Source organism: Argentina anserina, chromosome 5 (assembly GCF_933775445.1).
Source record: "Argentina anserina chromosome 5, drPotAnse1.1, whole genome shotgun sequence".
Lineage (NCBI taxonomy): Eukaryota > Viridiplantae > Streptophyta > Magnoliopsida > Rosales > Rosaceae > Argentina > Argentina anserina.
The window spans coordinates 2086969-2106367 of record NC_065876.1 but is presented as its reverse complement, the minus strand read 5'-3'; the positions used below and the strand labels follow the sequence as shown (position 1 = coordinate 2106367).

The 19399-nt window shown below is 36.6% G+C and overlaps 1 protein-coding gene across 1 annotated transcript; it reads left to right on the top strand.

The window, feature by feature from the left end:
- The first annotated feature begins 1127 nt into the window (after positions 1–1127).
- On the top strand, positions 1128–19318 carry LOC126796418 (DExH-box ATP-dependent RNA helicase DExH14). Its single transcript, XM_050523244.1, has 49 exons — positions 1128–1357; positions 1539–1600; positions 1693–1861; positions 1968–2415; positions 2530–2595; positions 2911–3015; positions 3106–3399; positions 4060–4176; positions 4264–4323; positions 4484–4555; positions 4655–4771; positions 4877–5038; positions 5869–5934; positions 6044–6196; positions 6280–6363; positions 6556–6630; positions 6719–6850; positions 7119–7184; positions 7523–7588; positions 7694–7816; positions 8742–8891; positions 9030–9242; positions 9545–9700; positions 9796–10020; positions 10107–10208; positions 10309–10389; positions 10505–10585; positions 10744–10947; positions 11031–11147; positions 11254–11376; positions 12015–12104; positions 12222–12347; positions 12491–12553; positions 13030–13118; positions 13520–13610; positions 14200–14349; positions 14437–14628; positions 14712–14777; positions 15322–15477; positions 15569–15712; positions 16085–16152; positions 16249–16414; positions 16493–16555; positions 16785–16880; positions 16995–17162; positions 17745–17915; positions 18426–18569; positions 18641–18772; positions 19066–19318. Exons 1-49 carry the CDS (start codon positions 1248–1250, stop codon positions 19147–19149), a joined length of 6258 nt encoding a protein of 2085 aa, XP_050379201.1. The 5' UTR covers positions 1128–1247; the 3' UTR covers positions 19150–19318.
- Positions 19319–19399: the final 81 nt, after the last annotated feature.

Genomic DNA, 19399 nt, shown 5'->3' with positions numbered 1-19399 from the left:
AATGGTGTAGGAGATAATTCCGCAAGTGTTGATTAGTGGAGTTTGAGAGACGACTCCGGAGACTCGAAGTTGTTAGTGTCCAGCTTGTGGTGAGGTTTCTTGCGTGGAATTTTGTGGGAAAATTGGTGTGGTTTGATTTGTGAGTTTTGTGAGAGTTGTGAGGATTATTACATTTCCATTTTATGTAATGTTGACTTATAAATTTGGGTTGTAATAATTGGTTTTCTGAGTTGTATTGAGAACTCAGTAATGATCCGCTGTGCATTTTAAATGATGTCGATTTCATTGAAATTGTTTTGTGTTTAACGACTTTAAAATTTTGAGTTTCTAAGCTCGAAATTTTGGGGTCGTTACAAAAAATATATAGAACATAGTTGTTTTTTTACTATTTATTATTCTAACAAAACAATGAGATCGAGCACCATCTACTAATCAAACATTCAAACTTAGACAAGCACGTGCATCTCAATTCATCACTAAAATTTAGACAACAGTAATAAAAAAAGGAGTAAGAAAGGGAAGAAGCATGCGGCAAATAGCGTCATAGATGAAAAGATTGAATTTGCATATTGAGATGATTGATAGTTTAATTACCAATTATACTGTAAATTCCGGTGTCCTTTATTTTTTAGAAAAAAAAAAACCCCAAAACGACATCGTATTGACTCTACTTATTAATGGAGATGACTAAAACATCATAGTTTGACTGTAAGGGAAGCTTCAAATGCCTGCAACTCCCCATTTTCCCAGGATTTTGCCCAAATCCAACCATTTTCGCAAAGCTTCTTCATAATCAAAGGCAAATAATAAAAATCCAGCCTAGGCAACTGCCTAGACTCCCCTGTGAATGAATCCGCCCCTGCCCTAAGGTTAGAAGTTTAAAAGTTGTTGTTGTAAGTTTGAGCTTTAAAGTTAGAACACCAAATTGATTCAAATGGACCGTATGTACAGCCCGGCAAGTAGCAATTGGCCCAATCCAACTAGCCCCTCAGTACCTGCCCTTGGGCCCAACCTTACAAGTTACAAGCAACCGACGTAGCTGGCCCAAACCCAAATAGCCTTAAACCGGTTAACCGGTTCAGGACCCGCACGTAAATTACAGTATAAGCTGTTGTGATTCTGAAAAGTCCGAGAACGCTTCAGAGTCCGGAGCTCGATTTCCCTCCTCAATTTCGCGCCGTAAGCAAAAACCCTAAACCGGAACCAGTGCACCGCAGACCGAAATTCGCCGTCCGAAAAAGTCAACAATGCTGGTTCAGCTTCCGCGACTGACTAGCTCTCTGAGGGAGCCCTTCGACGTCGACCGGGCCTATTTGCAGCGCAAGCTCATCCTTCAAAACCAGACCAAGCCTCGCCAGTACGTTTCTCTCTGCAACTCAATCTTGCTTGCTGTGCTTAATCGTAGTTGAAATTTCGATTAGTTCTGCTCGAAATCGAAATTTAATTTTTCTTGTATTCATTTTTCCTAAGCACTACGGCTTTGATCTTGTGATTAGTGCTCAATATTTGTTTGAAATGCTTGGATTTGATGTGTGTAGATCATCCAGCTCAGTTGATGAGTCGGAGCTCGCACGAAAGATAGTTCATGGATGGGGGGAAGGTAAATGATAATGTATTATGAAGTTTGATGTGATTGTTGCCATGGATTTGGGACTGTTTGATGTTAATGTGAGTTGGAAATTTGTGGATCAGCTTCGTATGAACTACGGCAAGCTTACAAGCAGTTCATTGGAGCTGTGGTGGAGTTAATTGATGGAGAAGTTCAATCCGAGGAGTTTCGTGAGGTGGCGCTTGCTGTTTACCGGCTATTTGGCAGGCCGGAGGAGGATGGCAGTGTTGAAACTAATTTTTCCGGAAAAAAGTTAGAATGCTGCTTCCTAATAACTGATTTTCCGTTGTTTTTATATCAGACTACGGAAAAGAAAACTCTCAAGCATTGGGATTGAATTTATGATTTTGTAATGTAGGCAGGAAGTGCAAATGCTTATGGGTCACACAGTTTCAGATGCTAGCATGCGTAAAGTTGCGTCTTTAGCTCAGGAGCTTTCTAGGATGCAGTCTAGTGATCATGGGATTACACTTGTTTCAGAAACACCCGCAAATGGAACTCATGACAATGCAGAGTTTGGTGCCGACCTTGTTTTCCATCCACCAGCTCGGTTTTTGGTAGATGTTTCTTTGGATGATGGGGATTCATTTTCTGAGGCAATGGCTGGACCCTCCCCTTATTCTGAAGGATCATATGGTCACAGTGGCTCAATTGGTCTTCATTCTGCTGCTGATGGGCGCAGCATCAATCTGAGTTGGCTACAAGATGCATGTGATCAGATAACAAAAAGTTCTACACAGCTTTCTCGAGATGAACTGGCAATGGCCATATGTAGGGTGCTTGATTCTGACAAACCTGGTGATGAGGTACTTGCTTGTTGTTCATATGTTGACTGTAATTGGTCTCATTCTTGAGCTTTTGTACATTACTAATTCATTTTCATTCTGATTGTAAGCTCTTTTTTGTTTTATTCAATAAAGATAGCAGGTGACCTGTTGGATCTTGTTGGGGATAGTGCATTTGAAACTGTTCAAGACCTCATATCAGTAAGAATCTAAATATTCTAGTGCTTAAGGTAGAGTTAGATACTTCTTATAGGTCTCCTTTAACACTCGCCAAAACAAATCTCTTCCGACAATACTCATTGTATTCTATTATTGGTTATCGTGGTCTTCATCTCACCTCTTCATGTACATCATCATTTTGTAGAAAAGGCTGAAAAATATTCTCTAAAGATATACACTTACAAATACTTAATTCTTAGTTATTTAATGGACTTCTACTGAAGTAAACTCTAGATTATTTTTTGATGAGTTTCCAACTAAAATCTTACTTTGTTTATTTTCTTAAATTTTTCTCAGCATCGAAAGGAACTTGTTGATGCGATCCATCATGGGTTACTAGTAATGAAAGCTGACAAATCATCTCTGACCTCCCAGCCTCGCATGCCTAGTTATGGCACACAGGTAAAGCTGGTTCTGTATAAAACTTGTGGCCGTTACTACATAGCATAAAAAAGCAACACGTGGCATCAAACAGTTTCACTTGTCTTTCAGGTTACTGTTCAGACAGAATCTGAACGGCAGATCGATAAGCTTCGGCGCAAAGAGGAAAAGCGAAATAGACGAGGAACAGAATATGGCACTGATAGTGAGCTGGCTGGTGTTAATTTTTCTTCTCTACTGCAAGCAAGTGAGAGAAAAAATATTTTTGATGATCTATCGGGGCTTGGTGAAGGAATTTCCGTTAATGCTCTTCCTCAAGGAACGCAGAGGAAGCACCACAAGGGGTATGAAGAGGTCCTAATTCCTCCAACACCAGGAGCACAAATGAAACCTGGAGAAAAGCTGGTAAATATCTGCATTTCGTGTCCCTTGTCTTTTGTGATTCTCATGGGTTGTATTCACTAGTTCTTCATGCTTCCCTAGATAATTAATGATTAGATATCCATGGTTACGTAAAAATAAAAAAAAATAAAAAATCAATACTTTAATAGTGACCTTTAAATAATTTAAAAGTGACTCCAGGTGAAGGATGCCCATTCTAAAGTATTTTTGTACTTCATTACAATGAAGTCTATCTGTTTACTTCATGGATAGGCTTGCAAAATTTTTCTTACAAAGTACTTGGAAACACACATGCTAATTTTGTACATTTTTACTCTAAAGGAGGCTTGAACATAATGTATTTACATGTTATGCCTTCAGATAGTACTTTAGGTGAATTATATGAATCATGCTATTTTTGTCAACATTCTCTCTAAAGGAGGCTTGAACAGATGGCATTTGACATGTCTTCGGATGATACTTTTTTTAGGAGAATCATATGAAGCATGGTATTCTTTGTTGATAATTATAAAATGGGCTTGTGATGCAATTAGAGTTGGGTGACAAACTAGCCTTAGTGCTGTTTACTGTGGTTTAACAACAGCATTGCCCTGGCATTACACTTGTCAACTTCTGACCTTGGATTTCTCCTTGTAATCTGTGCTCACTATCACATGTTGTCAGGTTGAGATATCAGAGTTAGACGACTTTGCTCAAGCTGCTTTTCGTGGATACAAATCTTTGAATCGCATTCAGAGCCGAATATATCACACTGTTTACAATACAAATGAGAATATACTAGTAAGATATACATTCCGTTGATTTTTGTGAGTTGCCAACTATTGTAGTGAAAGTATGTGTCTGATCAAGTTCTCTATAAACTTGCAGGTTTGTGCTCCAACAGGAGCTGGCAAGACAAACATAGCTATGATTTCCATTCTACATGAGGTGCATACCATTCCTATGTTTCTGATATATATTTTGGATTAAACTGTTTCTCTTTAGGCACCCGAAATTCCATTTGAAAGAACCCTCTTTTAAGTATTCCGTGCTGTCATTTAGAATCCATATTCAGATTTAGATACTGACTGGAGGCACTTGATGGCAGATTGGACAACACTTCAAAGATGGTTACTTGCACAAAGACGAGTTCAAGATAGTTTATGTTGCACCTATGAAGGTTCCTCCTATATATTACTCTCTTCCTTACTTGAGTGCGTAAGGCAGGAGGTGGGCATTGACTTACTGACTGGTTGCTGACAATAATGTTCTTTTCTAGGCGTTAGCTGCAGAAGTCACATCAACTTTTAGTCATCGGTTATCTCCATTGAATATGATTGTGAGAGAACTTACTGGAGATATGCAACTCTCTAAGAATGAACTTGAAGAGACTCAGGTCAATTGATCAACTTCTGATGGCTCAGTTTGCTGTTACATGCATGCAAAAGCAAATATTATTACTGTTACTGACTAATTTTTTTTTGGGTATGTTGCTATGCAGATGATAGTTACAACACCTGAGAAATGGGATGTCATTACTCGCAAGAGCAGTGACATGTCACTTTCAATGCTGGTGAAGCTCCTAATAATTGATGAAGTTCATCTATTGAATGATGATAGAGGCCCTGTTATTGAGGCATTAGTCGCTCGGACTTTACGTCAGGTAATGTGTGATATTTACTGTTCTGACTCTTGCGGTTAAATAAGTATTTTACTAGTGAAGTTTGATTGATTCAATTCGCTTAATTTACTTATGTGCATGAGGAGTGCTTTCAAATACTCACTGGCTGTCGGCCCTTATCTTCTGATGTTTGGTTGACAGTAAAGGAAAAGTTTGATTACTTTCAAATTCTTAACTTGGACCATAACAATACACGTGTGTATTTCATATTATGAGTAATTCATAACTTGGACCAATACAATACACGTGTGTGCATTTCATTTTTTGAGTCCCAAGTTATTTTTTTTTGAACAATAAGTCCCAAGTTTAATCTACTCAATTTTTGGTGAATCTATCAACCCTTGCAGAATTTTCCACTTCAATTTTAACTTATGTAACTGGTGTGACCTTAGAAAGATTAGAGATTCAGAAGATTGCCAACGGCCAAAAGTCTCAGCTCTTAGGAATGTAAAACAATGTATATCTAGCTAGCATCTTCCTGATGTGCAAATCCATCTTGCTCTTGAATATGCAAACCAAAAGTATCACTTTGTGAATTAGCAAATGAGTGGATCAATGAGAACTACTTCAATTAAGCTTTCTTATCAATTAATCATAGGATACTAGAACTGGAGCTTAATTTATAACGAGAGAGCTCAATGTATAATAAGCTTACAATCATAACAGTGTATTGTTTGCCAAGTCATCCAGAAGAAGAGAGTTTCTTCAGAAGTATTATGTGATAGTGGCATGCTATGAATGTCTACAAACTACTTTTTTACTTCGCATGTTTTGATTTTTCCTTTTTGGTTTTGTTTTGCTACGTGTGACAGGTGGAGTCTTCACAGTCAATGATACGCATTGTGGGACTTTCCGCCACTCTACCCAACTATTTGGAGGTCTGTTGGCCACTTACTAATATAATCTGTTCAGCTGCCTTCAAATGCCATTGTCTGAAGCCCTTCATACTTACATTTCAATGTGGAACTTCTTTTTATAACAATGTAGGTTGCACAGTTCCTGAGAGTGAATCCAGAGGCAGGACTCTTCTACTTTGATTCTAGCTATCGTCCAGTGCCCCTTGCACAACAGTATATTGGCATCACTGAGACAAACTTTGTAGCCAAAATGGAATTGTTGAATGAGATATGCTACAAGAAGGTGTGTTTCCTGGAAGGAAGATCTCTTTTGTGACACTTATGTATGGGGATGCTCATTTAATGGTTAAATACTTGTTCCGCTAGGTTGCTGAGTCACTAAGGCAAGGTCATCAGGCAATGGTGTTTGTCCATTCTCGAAAGGACACGGCTAAAACCGCTCAGAAGCTGGTATGCGCTCTATCCATTTGGGTTTGCTTTGGCTTAAAATTATTATTGGCAAGTGTCAATAAGAATATAGGCTTGTTTCTCACGCCAGTATGCATTCTTGCTGCAAGAGAACTCCCTAATTATTTGCACTTTTTCGTTTCTCTTATATTATTTCTTTAGCATCATTATCAACTGATATGACTTTTTTGGCAGGTTGAACTAGCTCGCAAATTTGAAGGACTGGAACTCTTTAAGAATGATCAGCATCCACAGTTCTCATTGATCCAGGCATGAAAAATCATCCCTCGTTTTTTTCATTGTATTGGTAGTAGTGTTCTGTACTTTTTTGTTCTTAGATGTCCCATTTGCATTTCAGAGAGAAGTTAAAAAATCCAGAAACAAAGATCTTGTTGAACTTTTTGAATTCGGCATTGGAATTCATAATGCTGGGATGTTACGTTCTGATAGAGGTCTGACTGAGCGCCTTTTCTCTGATGGACTATTGAAGGTAAATACATCTATTTCCTTCCGTACATTGTTACCATCAATTTCAAATGTAGAAGATCCCACATTTTCATGTAACACACTCAAACCACCTGATGTGGTACATGAGGTGGACATGCCACGTAATTCACCATCAAATCTCACATTTTTTTAATATATTTCTTTTCCATTTAAATTTCTTAAATTTTCCAGCCTGATTACATGATGTGGCATGTACCATTGTGATTTTATTTGTTTGAAACATATGTGGCTTTTGTTTTTTTCTATTTTAGGTTCTTGTTTGTACAGCAACTTTGGCATGGGGTGTAAATCTACCAGCTCACACTGTTGTGATAAAGGTTTGTGCACAATCTAAAATTATATCAGTTGTCCTTCTCTCAAGCCTTGCATTTAGAAAGCATATATACTGCAATTTTATTAAGCCACGAGATGTGACATTATAAACTATATATTTGTTGCGCTTCTTTGAAGTTCACGCATTTTTCTGGTGAAGATATTTAAACATGTCTAGTATATACTATATAATAATATAGTATTAAGTTCAGACTTTTTGTCAATGAAATCTTTTTTACTCATTGACCTGTTGCCCATCTCTTACAATTGGATTTTTTGTTACAATAGTTCCTGTATCACATGCACAAATATTGTGTTTAAATTATCGTGTGTTCTTTCCCAGGGGACCCAATTATATGATCCAAAGGCCGGTGGGTGGCGAGACCTGGGAATGCTTGATGTTATGCAGGTAAACTCTTTAACAATTGCTCATATCTCAATTCTCAAGTAAAGGTTGACACTTATTTCCAATTTATCATTATTTTTCTTTGTACTCATGACATCTTGCTTTCAGATATTTGGACGGGCTGGGAGACCACAATTCGATAAAAGTGGTGAAGGCATTATAATCACGTCTCATGACAAACTGGCCTACTATCTGCGGTTACTGACGAGTCAACTTCCTATTGAAAGTCAGGTACTTTTGTAATTTACAAAATAAAAAATCGTCAGGCAGGAAAATTTAATGATTTTATTCTCATATTCATTAGTATAAATGTACGTTGGGGTTGGGCCAGTCAGTCTAAGAGTTTCTCATGTACCTTGTCGCAAGAATCACGACAACTTTAAGAATATTATTGGTCACAATTTTGTTTTTGCTCATTTCCCTCCTCACCGGAAAGGGTATTGGTGTCCAAGCTGCAGAATTTGGAGTGTATATACTTGAATGTTCCAATTTTTTTTTTTTAAAGTTTGTTACAAAGAATTGCACCTAATTGGCTTATGTGAAGTTCACCAACGTTATGTGAGAAATATGTTGTGGATGGGTCTAGACATCATAAAAGCTTGAAAGTGTATATATATATGCTTTACTTTCTTAAAAGAAAAAAAATCGTATTAAAGTAGGGGGCAAGTTGTCTGGTGATTAACTTTCAATTGTAACAACTACTAAATAAAGTATCTAATAACTAGACAAAAGTAACAACAATGATATACAGGATGCAGAAACCCAGAGTACAATGAATTACGTATAAATGTGGGAGAAACTGATGGCTAAAGCTGTATTATTTATCAATACACTTTATTTCCTATTATCAGTCAGTACTTACTAGTCAGCTATAGTGGATAATCTAAGGCAACTAAGTGGTGGGTTATGTCTCTCATGTATGATGTTCGGGTTGTGTGTTTATATACTTCATTACACGTCAACATACTGCAATAGGAATGCATATTCACATTTCAGATTCATGTCCTGATCCTGATAATATTCATGTGTGCTCTAATGGAAACCTATTCTTCTTTGTTCTAAATTTTAATTCTGCTTGTTTGTTTATTTGTTTCTTTATGACCATGTCAAGAGGCTCTAATATCCTTATATTCTTAAAATTTTCTTTTATTTTCAGTTCATTAGTTCCTTGAAGGACAATTTAAATGCAGAGGTGGCACTTGGTACTGTCACCAATGTCAAGGAAGCTTGTGCATGGCTTGGATATACATACCTTTTTATAAGGATGAGGCTCAATCCTTTGGCATATGGTATCGCATGGGAAGAGGTACAGTCTGTTGATTCTACTTCACCTATATCATTGACCAGTTGACCCTCATTGATGAATGTATCTCTGCAGAATATTATGCTTCATTCACCTAAAAATTGGTGCTTATACAGGAAAAGTTTCCTTTTGCTTTTGTAGGTAATGTCAGATCCTTCCTTAAGTTTAAAACAGAGATCGCTTGTATCAGATGCTGCGCGTGACCTTGACAAAGCAAAAATGATGCGATTTGACGAGAAAAGCGGAAACTTCTATTGTACAGAGCTTGGTCGCATAGCAAGCCACTTTTATATTCAATATTCTAGCGTTGAAACCTACAATGAAATGTTGAAGCGTCACATGAATGAAACTGAGGTAGTTATATTCTTTAATAAACTTGTATTGTATTTGTGTGTTCAAAATCACCATTTTCCCAATCAATGAAACTATCTTTCTAAATTTATAAAAATGTTCCCTAGAGATGCTGTTTGTTATGGGCTGACCATGCACTTGTTAAAAGATTGAGCCGGAAACTCATAGTGACTTAGTTGAGGGTACCTACTAGAGATTAAAAGTATGTCTTCATAGAAACACTATATAGGTCATCCATGCATTTCTGGTAATATCACTGTCTTGTGGTGTTTGATATCATTGTACTGTTCTTGCTGGTCTTATAGGTAATTGACATGGTAGCCCACTCCTCAGAATTTGAAAATATTGTTGTTCGAGAAGAGGAACAAAATGAGCTTGAGATGTTGGTGCGAAAAATGTGTCCACTTGAAGTTAAGGGTGGTCCTTCAAATAAACATGGAAAGATTTCCGTTCTCATTCAGGTTGCTGTTTGCTTTGGAACTGGTGCCATATATTAATTAGAAAGTTGCAGAAAAGCTATAATTGTTGGCTAATTTTGGACTTGTGTGCTCGGCAGGTGTTCATTTCTAGAGGCTCAATTGATTCCTTCTCTTTGGTTTCTGATGCTCAATATATAAGTGCAAGTTTGGCACGTATTATGAGGGCCTTATTTGAGATATGTTTGCGAAAAGGCTGGAGTGAGATGACATTGTTCATGTTGGAATATTGCAAGGCGGTGGACCGCCAAGTTTGGCCCCATCAACATCCTTTCAGACAATTCGACAGGGATATTTCGGCACAAGTTTGTCCTCCATACTTTTATTCTATTGCTTACTTCAGGTGTAGTCCAGTGTTTGACAAAAACGTAAAATGCTTCTATTTGTATAGATAATCCGAAATCTTGAGGAACGAGGGGCTGATCTAGATCGACTGTATGACATGGAGGAAAAAGAGATTGGAAAGCTGGTCAATTATGGACCTGGAGGAAGGGTATATGCTCTTTAATGTGGTGCTTTAACTTCATGTGGTGCTGTATGCGTCAAATTGTTAGAAATTTGTCCATTGACTTTTTTGTTTTGGGTGGTTGAAGTTGGTTAAGCAATATTTGGGATATTTTCCATGGATCCAGTTAGCAGCTACTGTAAGTCCAATTACCAGAACTGTTTTGAAGGTAAATTGTTGTCATGAACCTTGAAATTTTGTGTTTTAGCTTCTCATTCACTTAATGTTTTAATGGTTCATGAATTTCTTCTTCATTCACTCACTTGATTAATTTTAATTTTCAGGTGGATGTGCTTATTACGCCAGACTTTATATGGAAAGATCGATTTCACGGCACTGCCCAGCGTTGGTGGATTCTAGTTGAGGTACAGACCTGGATCCTGTATCTGTAAATTTTCGAGGAATGATTGCTTGTATGATGTAATCTTATGTCACTTCTATCAAGCCTCCATATAATTTATCTACTTAACTAGCAGAATTAGACTATATGTTGTAAATCATGGTTTGTTCAACTACTTAACAGGATTCTGAGAATGATCATATCTACCACTCAGAGCTATTCACTCTAACAAAGCGAATGGCTAAAGGGGAACCTCAGAAGCTCACTTTCACTGTACCAATATTTGAGCCTCATCCACCACAGTATTATATTCGTGCTGTTTCTGATTCTTGGTTGCATGCAGAGGCGTTCTACACCATTTCTTTTCATAATTTAGCACTTCCGGAGGTAATAAAATTTCACTCTTATTTTTTGCCATGCAAGATAGTCCTGCCAAAAGGTTTGTCTCATCAGACAATGCTTTTCTTCAGGCTCATAGTTCACATACGGAACTGCTAGATTTGAAGCCACTCCCTGTGACGTCTCTTGGAAACAGTACTTATGAAGCATTGTACAAATTTTCACATTTTAATCCGATACAAACACAGGTTGGATTCACCGATTCTGCACTTTTTTCTTTTCTTTTCCTGTTTAGGTTGTACCCATTACAATTCAGTGATTCAGTGTCTTGAATTTTTTTCTTCAATTGGGCAGACTTTCCATGTTCTGTATCACACAGACAATAACGTATTGCTGGGAGCTCCCACTGGAAGTGGAAAAACTATTTCAGCTGAGCTTGCTATGCTTCGTCTCTTCAACACGCAGCCTGATATGAAGGTATTTTATTCACATTTCTTAATGGTGCACTGCACAAAATATGACGAACAATACATAGAATCGTGGTTTGTTCAGAAAGTAATAAAACAGAAATTGAGGATAACATTGAAATGAAGTAAACTTTTGGTCTCAGCAATATTTTGTGCTTGGAGTGCTGTAGTGGGCTTGTTGTATTGTATGGATACCATGGTTTGCTACCGTGTAGTCTGGGATATGAACCCCTCATATCACCTACCTAGCTTTTTGCTAAAATGTCCCGTCTCCTAATACTACGGTTGTGGGAATTTGGAATTTTCTGGGTATTGTATAGGTCTCACCTAGTAGATTATAAAGAAATCATTCAGACAATCCATTCGGAGAATCACAATGTCTTAAAAAGGAAAGGGTTCATTTTAGAGGACATCAGATGCTGCTGATCTGGACATTTACTTTCAGTAATCACCAAGTCTTATATAACAGCTTATTCTCTTGGATTTTCATCATAGCATATGCTTTCTATTCAGTATGAATTTTTTAACGGCGATTAAGGTTCCTTGTTGTGATGGTTCGCATTTTGTTTATGATCTATGTGTTACAGTGCATGTTTTGAATGCTGCTTTGTATTGTAAAGTGTGTTTTCTGTGTATTCTTTGCTGTAGGTCATTTACATAGCACCTTTGAAGGCTATTGTTCGAGAAAGAATGAACGATTGGAGGAAGCGCCTTGTCTCTCAGCTAGGGAAGAAAATGGTTGCTATTTTCTTTCTTATTATTATTATTATTATTATTATTATTATTATATAAATTTACTTTGCTTATACTGTATCTTAACATATGGTACTGGTACTGACTGACTCTTTCTATCAGGTTGAAATGACAGGAGATTATACTCCAGATCTGATGGCTATCTTGTCAGCAGATATTATAATATCAACTCCTGAGAAATGGGATGGTATCAGTCGTAATTGGCATAGTCGAACCTATGTTAAAAAGGTGCAATCATTAACATAAAACCCCTCTTTTATTCTTTCGAGGAAGGCACTGTACTACTTTCATGATTGATTTTCTTCTCAATTCATTATTTTTATTTTTACAGTTTTCTGAAGTCATTTCTTATATTGTGGTTTTATCAATAGGTTGGGCTTATGATTTTGGATGAGATTCACTTGTTGGGAGCTGACCGTGGGCCTATTCTCGAGGTATGTATGTGAAAGTTCCAGTGCTCTTAGCTGTACTACAAATTTATAATTTCATATTATGTAGCTTCATTACTTATGGTTTTGGATTGTACAGAGAAATGTATTTTTTGAGTGGTATTAACCCATTTTGTATAATTATATAAAATGCTCATACCAAAATGCTACAGGACTATATCTACTTAAATAAGCAATTCACTCATATCTACATGTCGCTGTTCCTTATGTTAAAAATGATAATAAAAGAAAACAACATTGGCGAGAACTGTTCTTCGTTGAATTCCATGTAGTTGTGAGCTCACATCTTTTGATAATAGTAGGCAAGTCATAAATCAACTGGGGTTTGTAAATTTCTATTAGACAAGTTTCTGTTCCACTAAGTGTGTTGTATTTCAAGTTCTTTCAGCTTGCATAGCTGATTCACCATTTCATTTATAAAAAATCCAGCAAACATCCTAACCCCAGATATATTGTTTCAGGTTATTGTATCTAGGATGAGATACATATCCTCACAGACAGAGCGTGAAGTACGTTTTGTAGGCCTTTCTACAGCTCTGGCAAATGCAGGGTATGCCTCTCTGTATGCTGATCCTAGTATTGCTTTAGATCCTTAGTAGAATACCTCTAGTCTCTCTCTGTATTGACCTTAATTTGCAGACTATTTAGCCAGACATTCTATTCTGCATTAATTATTTAGATATATTAAAAGGTTGTCGTCACTATATTCTTATACCACTTTTATTCCTGGTATTCCTGGTATTCTTAGGCATGCTTATACCACTTTTAGCAAAAGGTTACAGGTGTCACAAGTTTGTGCTCTATTTACAACTTTGCAATGCTTTTTATTCTAATTGTCCTTTCTCTCTTATTTCTTTTGGTCCAAACATTGTCCTAGATTTAGGATTTTCTTCTAGTATTCTTTTGTCAACTTTTACTTGAAATAAATCTGATATCCTTAAAATTATATAGAGATTTGGCTGATTGGTTGGGTGTTGGAGAAACTGGACTCTTTAATTTCAAACCAAGTGTGAGACCTGTACCCCTCGAAGTTCACATCCAGGTAAGTGGATCAGGTTCTTGAATAGTAATTGACTACCTATGGTATTGATCTTGCTCTTTCTGTTTCATCTTATGATATACCAATATCTTTTCATGGGCAACCCAGTATTAAACTCCAGTCTTTCTTATTACTTGTCCTAGTCGGTACTCTGCAGTGCTTATTTTGGTTTTGTAGAGAAGATTTACATGCAGCTGCAAAACTATTCCATTGTATTATTCATTTATCTTTTATTGTTTTAAGTGAACATAAGAAATGACTTACAAGGAAAAATTTATAGTTAAATATTGTTTAACCTTTTAATTAATGTTAAGAATATATATATATATATATACATTACTGTAATGATGATTAACAAGATTGCCTAGAAAACCAAGTCTACAGGCATTTCATATACAAGCAAAACGCATGTGAGTCACCACTCCTTCCCCATCCCTAACATTTTGCATTAGAAATATTGCCTGCCTGTAGCACTTGCTGCTAGATATATAAAGCTATCTATAGTCCGGTGTATATGCTACTATGTTCCTCTTGTTCTAAGCATGTTTTCAATTTTACTTCACAGCAGTAATATGTCAATTTCCATAAACAGGGATATCCAGGAAAGTTCTATTGTCCAAGGATGAATAGCATGAACAAACCATCGTATGCTGCTATATGCACCCATTCACCTACAAAACCGGTTCTAATTTTTGTTTCTTCACGTCGACAGACAAGGCTTACTGCATTGGACCTCATTCAGGTTGGATTGAAACTCCATTATAATGCTGGGAACATAAAGCTCTCTGTAACTATGACTAATCATATTGCTTTCATGTGGTAACTAAAGTATGCAGCTTCAGATGAACATCCAAGGCAGTTTCTTAGCATACCAGAAGAAGAACTGCAGATGGTTCTTTATCAGGTTGCCGATAGTAATCTGAGGCACACCTTGCAATTTGGCATTGGATTACACCATGCTGGTCTGAATGACAAAGATAGATCCCTGGTTGAGGAACTTTTTGCAAACAACAAGATTCAGGCATTTCTCCTTTAACTAAAGAATCAGTAGACAAGGAATAATCACTCTTTATACTGATCAGGTATTGTTCATCATAATTGTAGGTATTGGTTTGTACTAGCACATTGGCATGGGGTGTAAACCTTCCAGCGCATCTGGTAATTATAAAGGTAAGGAAATTCATTTGTGGCAGGGTTTTACTTTTATTTTTATTTTTATTTTTTATTCAAGTATAAAAGAACTTCCTATCTGGGATGTTTTGCTGCTCAGACTTTGGATCTTTTCTGCATTTCACATAATGCTTTAAATAAGTCTTTGAATCAATAGGTGAGATTGTGTAAAATTTGACTTGAGGGTTGTACCACTTCCTATTATGGATGTGAAGCACAAGTCTTGTAGGGGTTTTGAACTTTATATTGAATATTTGGCTAAGAGGAAGATTCAACTAGAAGACAACAATCTATTGGATCCAGTCTTGATATTTGAAAGATTACCAATGAGAAAAATTTGGGAAATATAACCAAAAGAAGTTTTGACATTTTTTCATCCTTTTTAATGTCAACTTTTCCAGTGACCTGTGTTATGCAAAACATTGGGGAATTGTTTTACATTATTGGAGCTCTGCTAGCTGTGCACGAAATGTTCTCTGTTGTACTGTCCTGATTTCCACCCCTTTTAAAAATACTTTTGACTAGATTTTATATTTTCTTGCAGGGAACAGAATTTTATGATGGGAAAACAAAGAGATATGTCGACTTCCCAATCACAGATATCTTGCAAATGATGGGTCGTGCAGGTCGCCCACAATTTGATCAACATGGGAAAGCTGTCATTCTTGTTCATGAACCCAAAAAGAGCTTCTATAAAAAGGTTATTTTTGAAGCAGCAACTTTTTATAGTTATTGGAATTGAATGCATAATTTTTGGAGCATGTTGTAATGAGTGGGTTTATGACTTGCAGTTTTTATATGAACCATTTCCTGTTGAGAGTAGTCTGAGGGAACAGCTGCATAATCACATCAATGCAGAGATAGTTTCTGGCACAATTTGCCATAAAGAGGATGCATTGCATTATCTTTCATGGACATATTTATTCCGCAGACTGGTATGTTTTGGTCTCTGTGATATGATATGATATATAGTTTCTGGCACAATTTGCCATATGATATATTATTGAAACAATAATTTGAATTATGTAATACATTTTTAGTATCTGCCATCACTGTAGTGCACCATAACACATGTTGAGAACAGAAGTTAAAATTTCTTTTGTATATAATAATTGTGCTATTAGTAAGCTATATATATATATATATATATATATACAGTCCCCTTACAGAGCGGACCTCCGCTCTGAAATTAAAGAGCGGAGGTCCTTATATGGCCAACTTTTCGGTCACATTTTCACACACACATTTATAATTATATATTTCTATTGAACCTGTCCAAGATCTTACATGAGAATTCTTTGCAACAGATGTTTAATCCGGCTTACTATGGCTTGGACAATACTGACACTGAAGTTCTGAGTTCTTATTTGTCTAGGTAATTGTAAATTCCTTTTCTTCTGTAATGTTTTTCAATCAGAATGCATCGCTTTCTTTTGGTGGCATTGATTAATTTGCTGATTTATGTCTGCAGGTTGGTGCAGAACACATTGGAGGATCTTGAAGACAGTGGATGCATCAAGATGAATGAGGATAGTGTGGAGCCAATGATGCTGGGTTCCATAGCATCCCAGTATTACCTTAGCTACATGACCGTATCAATGTTTGGTTCAAACATTAGCTCTGATACCTCGCTTGAAGTAAGAAGAGGTTTTTAGAGAGTTTATTCAATGTTCTTAATTCTCACTTTCACACTTTTCTCTTGTTTTCCGTTATAGGTATTCTTGCATATTCTATCTGCTGCTTCTGAATATGATGAACTTCCTGTTCGCCACAACGAGGTACTTATTGCCAACTTCCAATACACGTCTACTGAGTTTTCCTTTAGATAAATATGTTTTGCTTACAATGTGCTACCACATATCTTTTTCTATACAACCCATTAAAGAAGACCTTCATTTCTTAATTGGAAACCAGTAGTTTTGGTGAACAGTAATCCTTGCAAAAATACACACATGAACACAATTGAGACTTTTTTTTAACTATGCTAAGTATCTCCTTTGGTATTAGGAAAATTACAATCAGGCACTGTCAGAGAGAGTTCGATATAAAGTGGACAAGGATCGCCTAGATGATCCACATGTCAAAGCAAATCTGCTGTTTCAGGTCAGACTTGTCTTCAATCATCTGTTCATCATAGCAAACATGAAATTTCTGTTGTTTATTTTATTAGTTCCTCTTATTTTATTTTCTCACCTTTTATGAACTTTTTTTTTCCAGGCACATTTCTCTCAGTTAGAATTACCAATTAGTGACTATGTCACAGACTTGAAGTCAGTTTTGGATCAAAGTATTCGGATTATCCAGGCTATGATAGATATATGTGCCAACAGCGGGTGGCTTTCAAGTTCAGTTACTTGCATGCATCTTTTGCAGATGGTCATGCAGGTAATTTTTCTTAATAGTTACAGTTCTAACCTTTTTTTTGGTATGAAAATAAATAATGGTTTAGTTTAATGGAGAAGGGAAAATATGTGGAGATGACAGGCCATTTGATTAGCTACACATGTCAGAGTTGCTAAATTTCTGTGAATTTTGTTAATTGATGTTTTTTTCATTGTTGTTGATGGTACTTTAATCGTCCATTGGTTTGAAGAAAAAATATTATTTTCTGTTCTTGCAAAGTGATACGCCCAGAAACCTTTCATGGCCGGCTTCCCAACACTTTGAACTTTTACAAAAGAGAAACCGCAGGTGTATGTAATATTGAGTATTTTCCACTACAGGAATTTTTTGAGAAGTTGATTACCTTTCAGGTCATAGATTTTCCTGATGTAGGATTGGAATTGAGCTAATCCAACATTCGACCTTAAAAAAATAGTCGCTTTTAGGGCATCAATGGTGATTAGTTATTTATATTAATGTCAAGACATCTTTTTGCAATTATTTATTGGGTCAGATGGTTTGTACTTGAAAATGTATTGAGTGCACCTCCTTTCCTCGTATCATTATTCTTTTGGGTTCTTTCAGGGCTTATGGTTTGATGAGGATGCTTCTTTATGGATGTTGCCTTGCATGAATGTTGAACTTGCCGACTCACTCTGCAAACGAGGAATATTTCGTATACAGCAGCTATTGGACCTTCCCAAGGCAACTGTGCAAAACATGATTGGAAACTTCCCTGCTTCAAAATTCTTTCAGGTACAGACTTCTAAAATATATTTGGATATTTTTGTTTGGGTAAGACGGGTGGATGGGGTTAGCTGGTTTAGCATATAAAATTTTGACCTGCAGTCGGTAAGATCATCATCCCCATGTTCTTAGAGATGTTCAACTCTCTATGTTCAATAAAAGACAGTGGGTTGGTGGGGCAAAGCTTATCATATGTATAGCTGGGAGGTTAAAGAAATGACATTATACCATATATAGTGCGCGTGCACGCGTGTGTGGGTGTAAAGACTTTAGATGACTGTTGCATCAAGGTATCAATCAATTTTGTTGTCCAAAAAAGAGGTATTAATCAAAATTTGGAGTTTTGATGCTTGGCTTTCCGTGTGAAACTGACATATACATGTAATATGACCAGTCAGTTATTTAATTCTTTAAGTCAGTTGGTCATGTTATTATATTTGCTCGTTCTTTACTCTTATTGGCCATAAAGCATATCAACCGATGCCAGTAGCTTGACGTATATATCTTTTGTTCTAATAGGATCTGCAGCTTTTTCCACGCATCGAAGTCAAGTTGAAAATCCTGCGGAAAGATGGTGGAAAATCTTGCTCTTTAAACATCAGATTGGTGAAGACCAATTTCAGGAAAAATAAATCAAGAGCTTTTACTCCACGGTTCCCTAAGGTAAAACTTCTTGTTCCAACCCTGTTATGACGTATGAGTACACGGAACTACGCTTGACATTCTTACTACAGGTGAAAAATGAAGCATGGTGGCTGGTACTGGGGAACACTTCAACGTTGGAATTATATGCTCTGAAGAGAGTATCTTTCTCTGATCACTTGGTTACTAACATGGAGTTGCCATCAGATTCAACCACCTTCCAGGTACTGTCCAGCTTTCAATTCTACTGTCAGAACCGTCTGTATGAAACAGCTAACCTATGTGATTTGTATTGCTGTGACTAAAGAAATGTAACCATATATATGTTATTCTCAGTAAAGAAAACATGTTTCATTGTAATTAAATCTGTTGATTCACTTGATTGTATCATTGTTGATGTTTATTCGATGTTAATAGTTTGTTTAGATTGTTTTGCTTCATCAATAAGAGTGCATTTATGTTGTAGTGATCGATGACATCTTTCTGTTCACTAAGTTTTGTTTGCTGTTTTCTTCAGGGGATGAAACTGATGTTAATATCAGATTCTTATCTGGGGTTAGAACAAGAGCGTTCAGTATCACAACTTTATGAAGGGCAGTAACCAGAGTAGAACCATCAGAAGATAGATCACCCACGGTATTTGCTTTTCATCAGTCAACAAGTCTGTAAATGCCCATACTGTTGAAAATAGTCGCCAGATTGCATGTAGTAACATAAAGATTGAACGTAATATAAAAGATGAGGATATAAAGTAACTTGTTTTGAGTGTTGCTATGAACGTCCAACAAACGGAAAAGAAATCAATTGAGAAAAATTGGACTAGTGTTACAATTTGGGAAAAGCTAAACATG

What these genes read in the sequence shown, in the direction of transcription:
- LOC126796418 (XM_050523244.1), top strand. Translation starts at nt 1,248, where the DNA reads ATGCTGGTTCAGCTTCCGCGACTGACTAGCTCTCTGAGGGAGCCCTTC. An exon ending in ATGAACTTGAAGAGACTCAG is followed by an intron (nt 4,772 to 4,876) that starts GTCAATTGATCA and finishes GTTGCTATGCAG; the next exon opens with ATGATAGTTACAACACCTGA. An exon ending in AACTTCCTATTGAAAGTCAG is followed by an intron (nt 7,817 to 8,741) that starts GTACTTTTGTAA and finishes TTTTATTTTCAG; the next exon opens with TTCATTAGTTCCTTGAAGGA.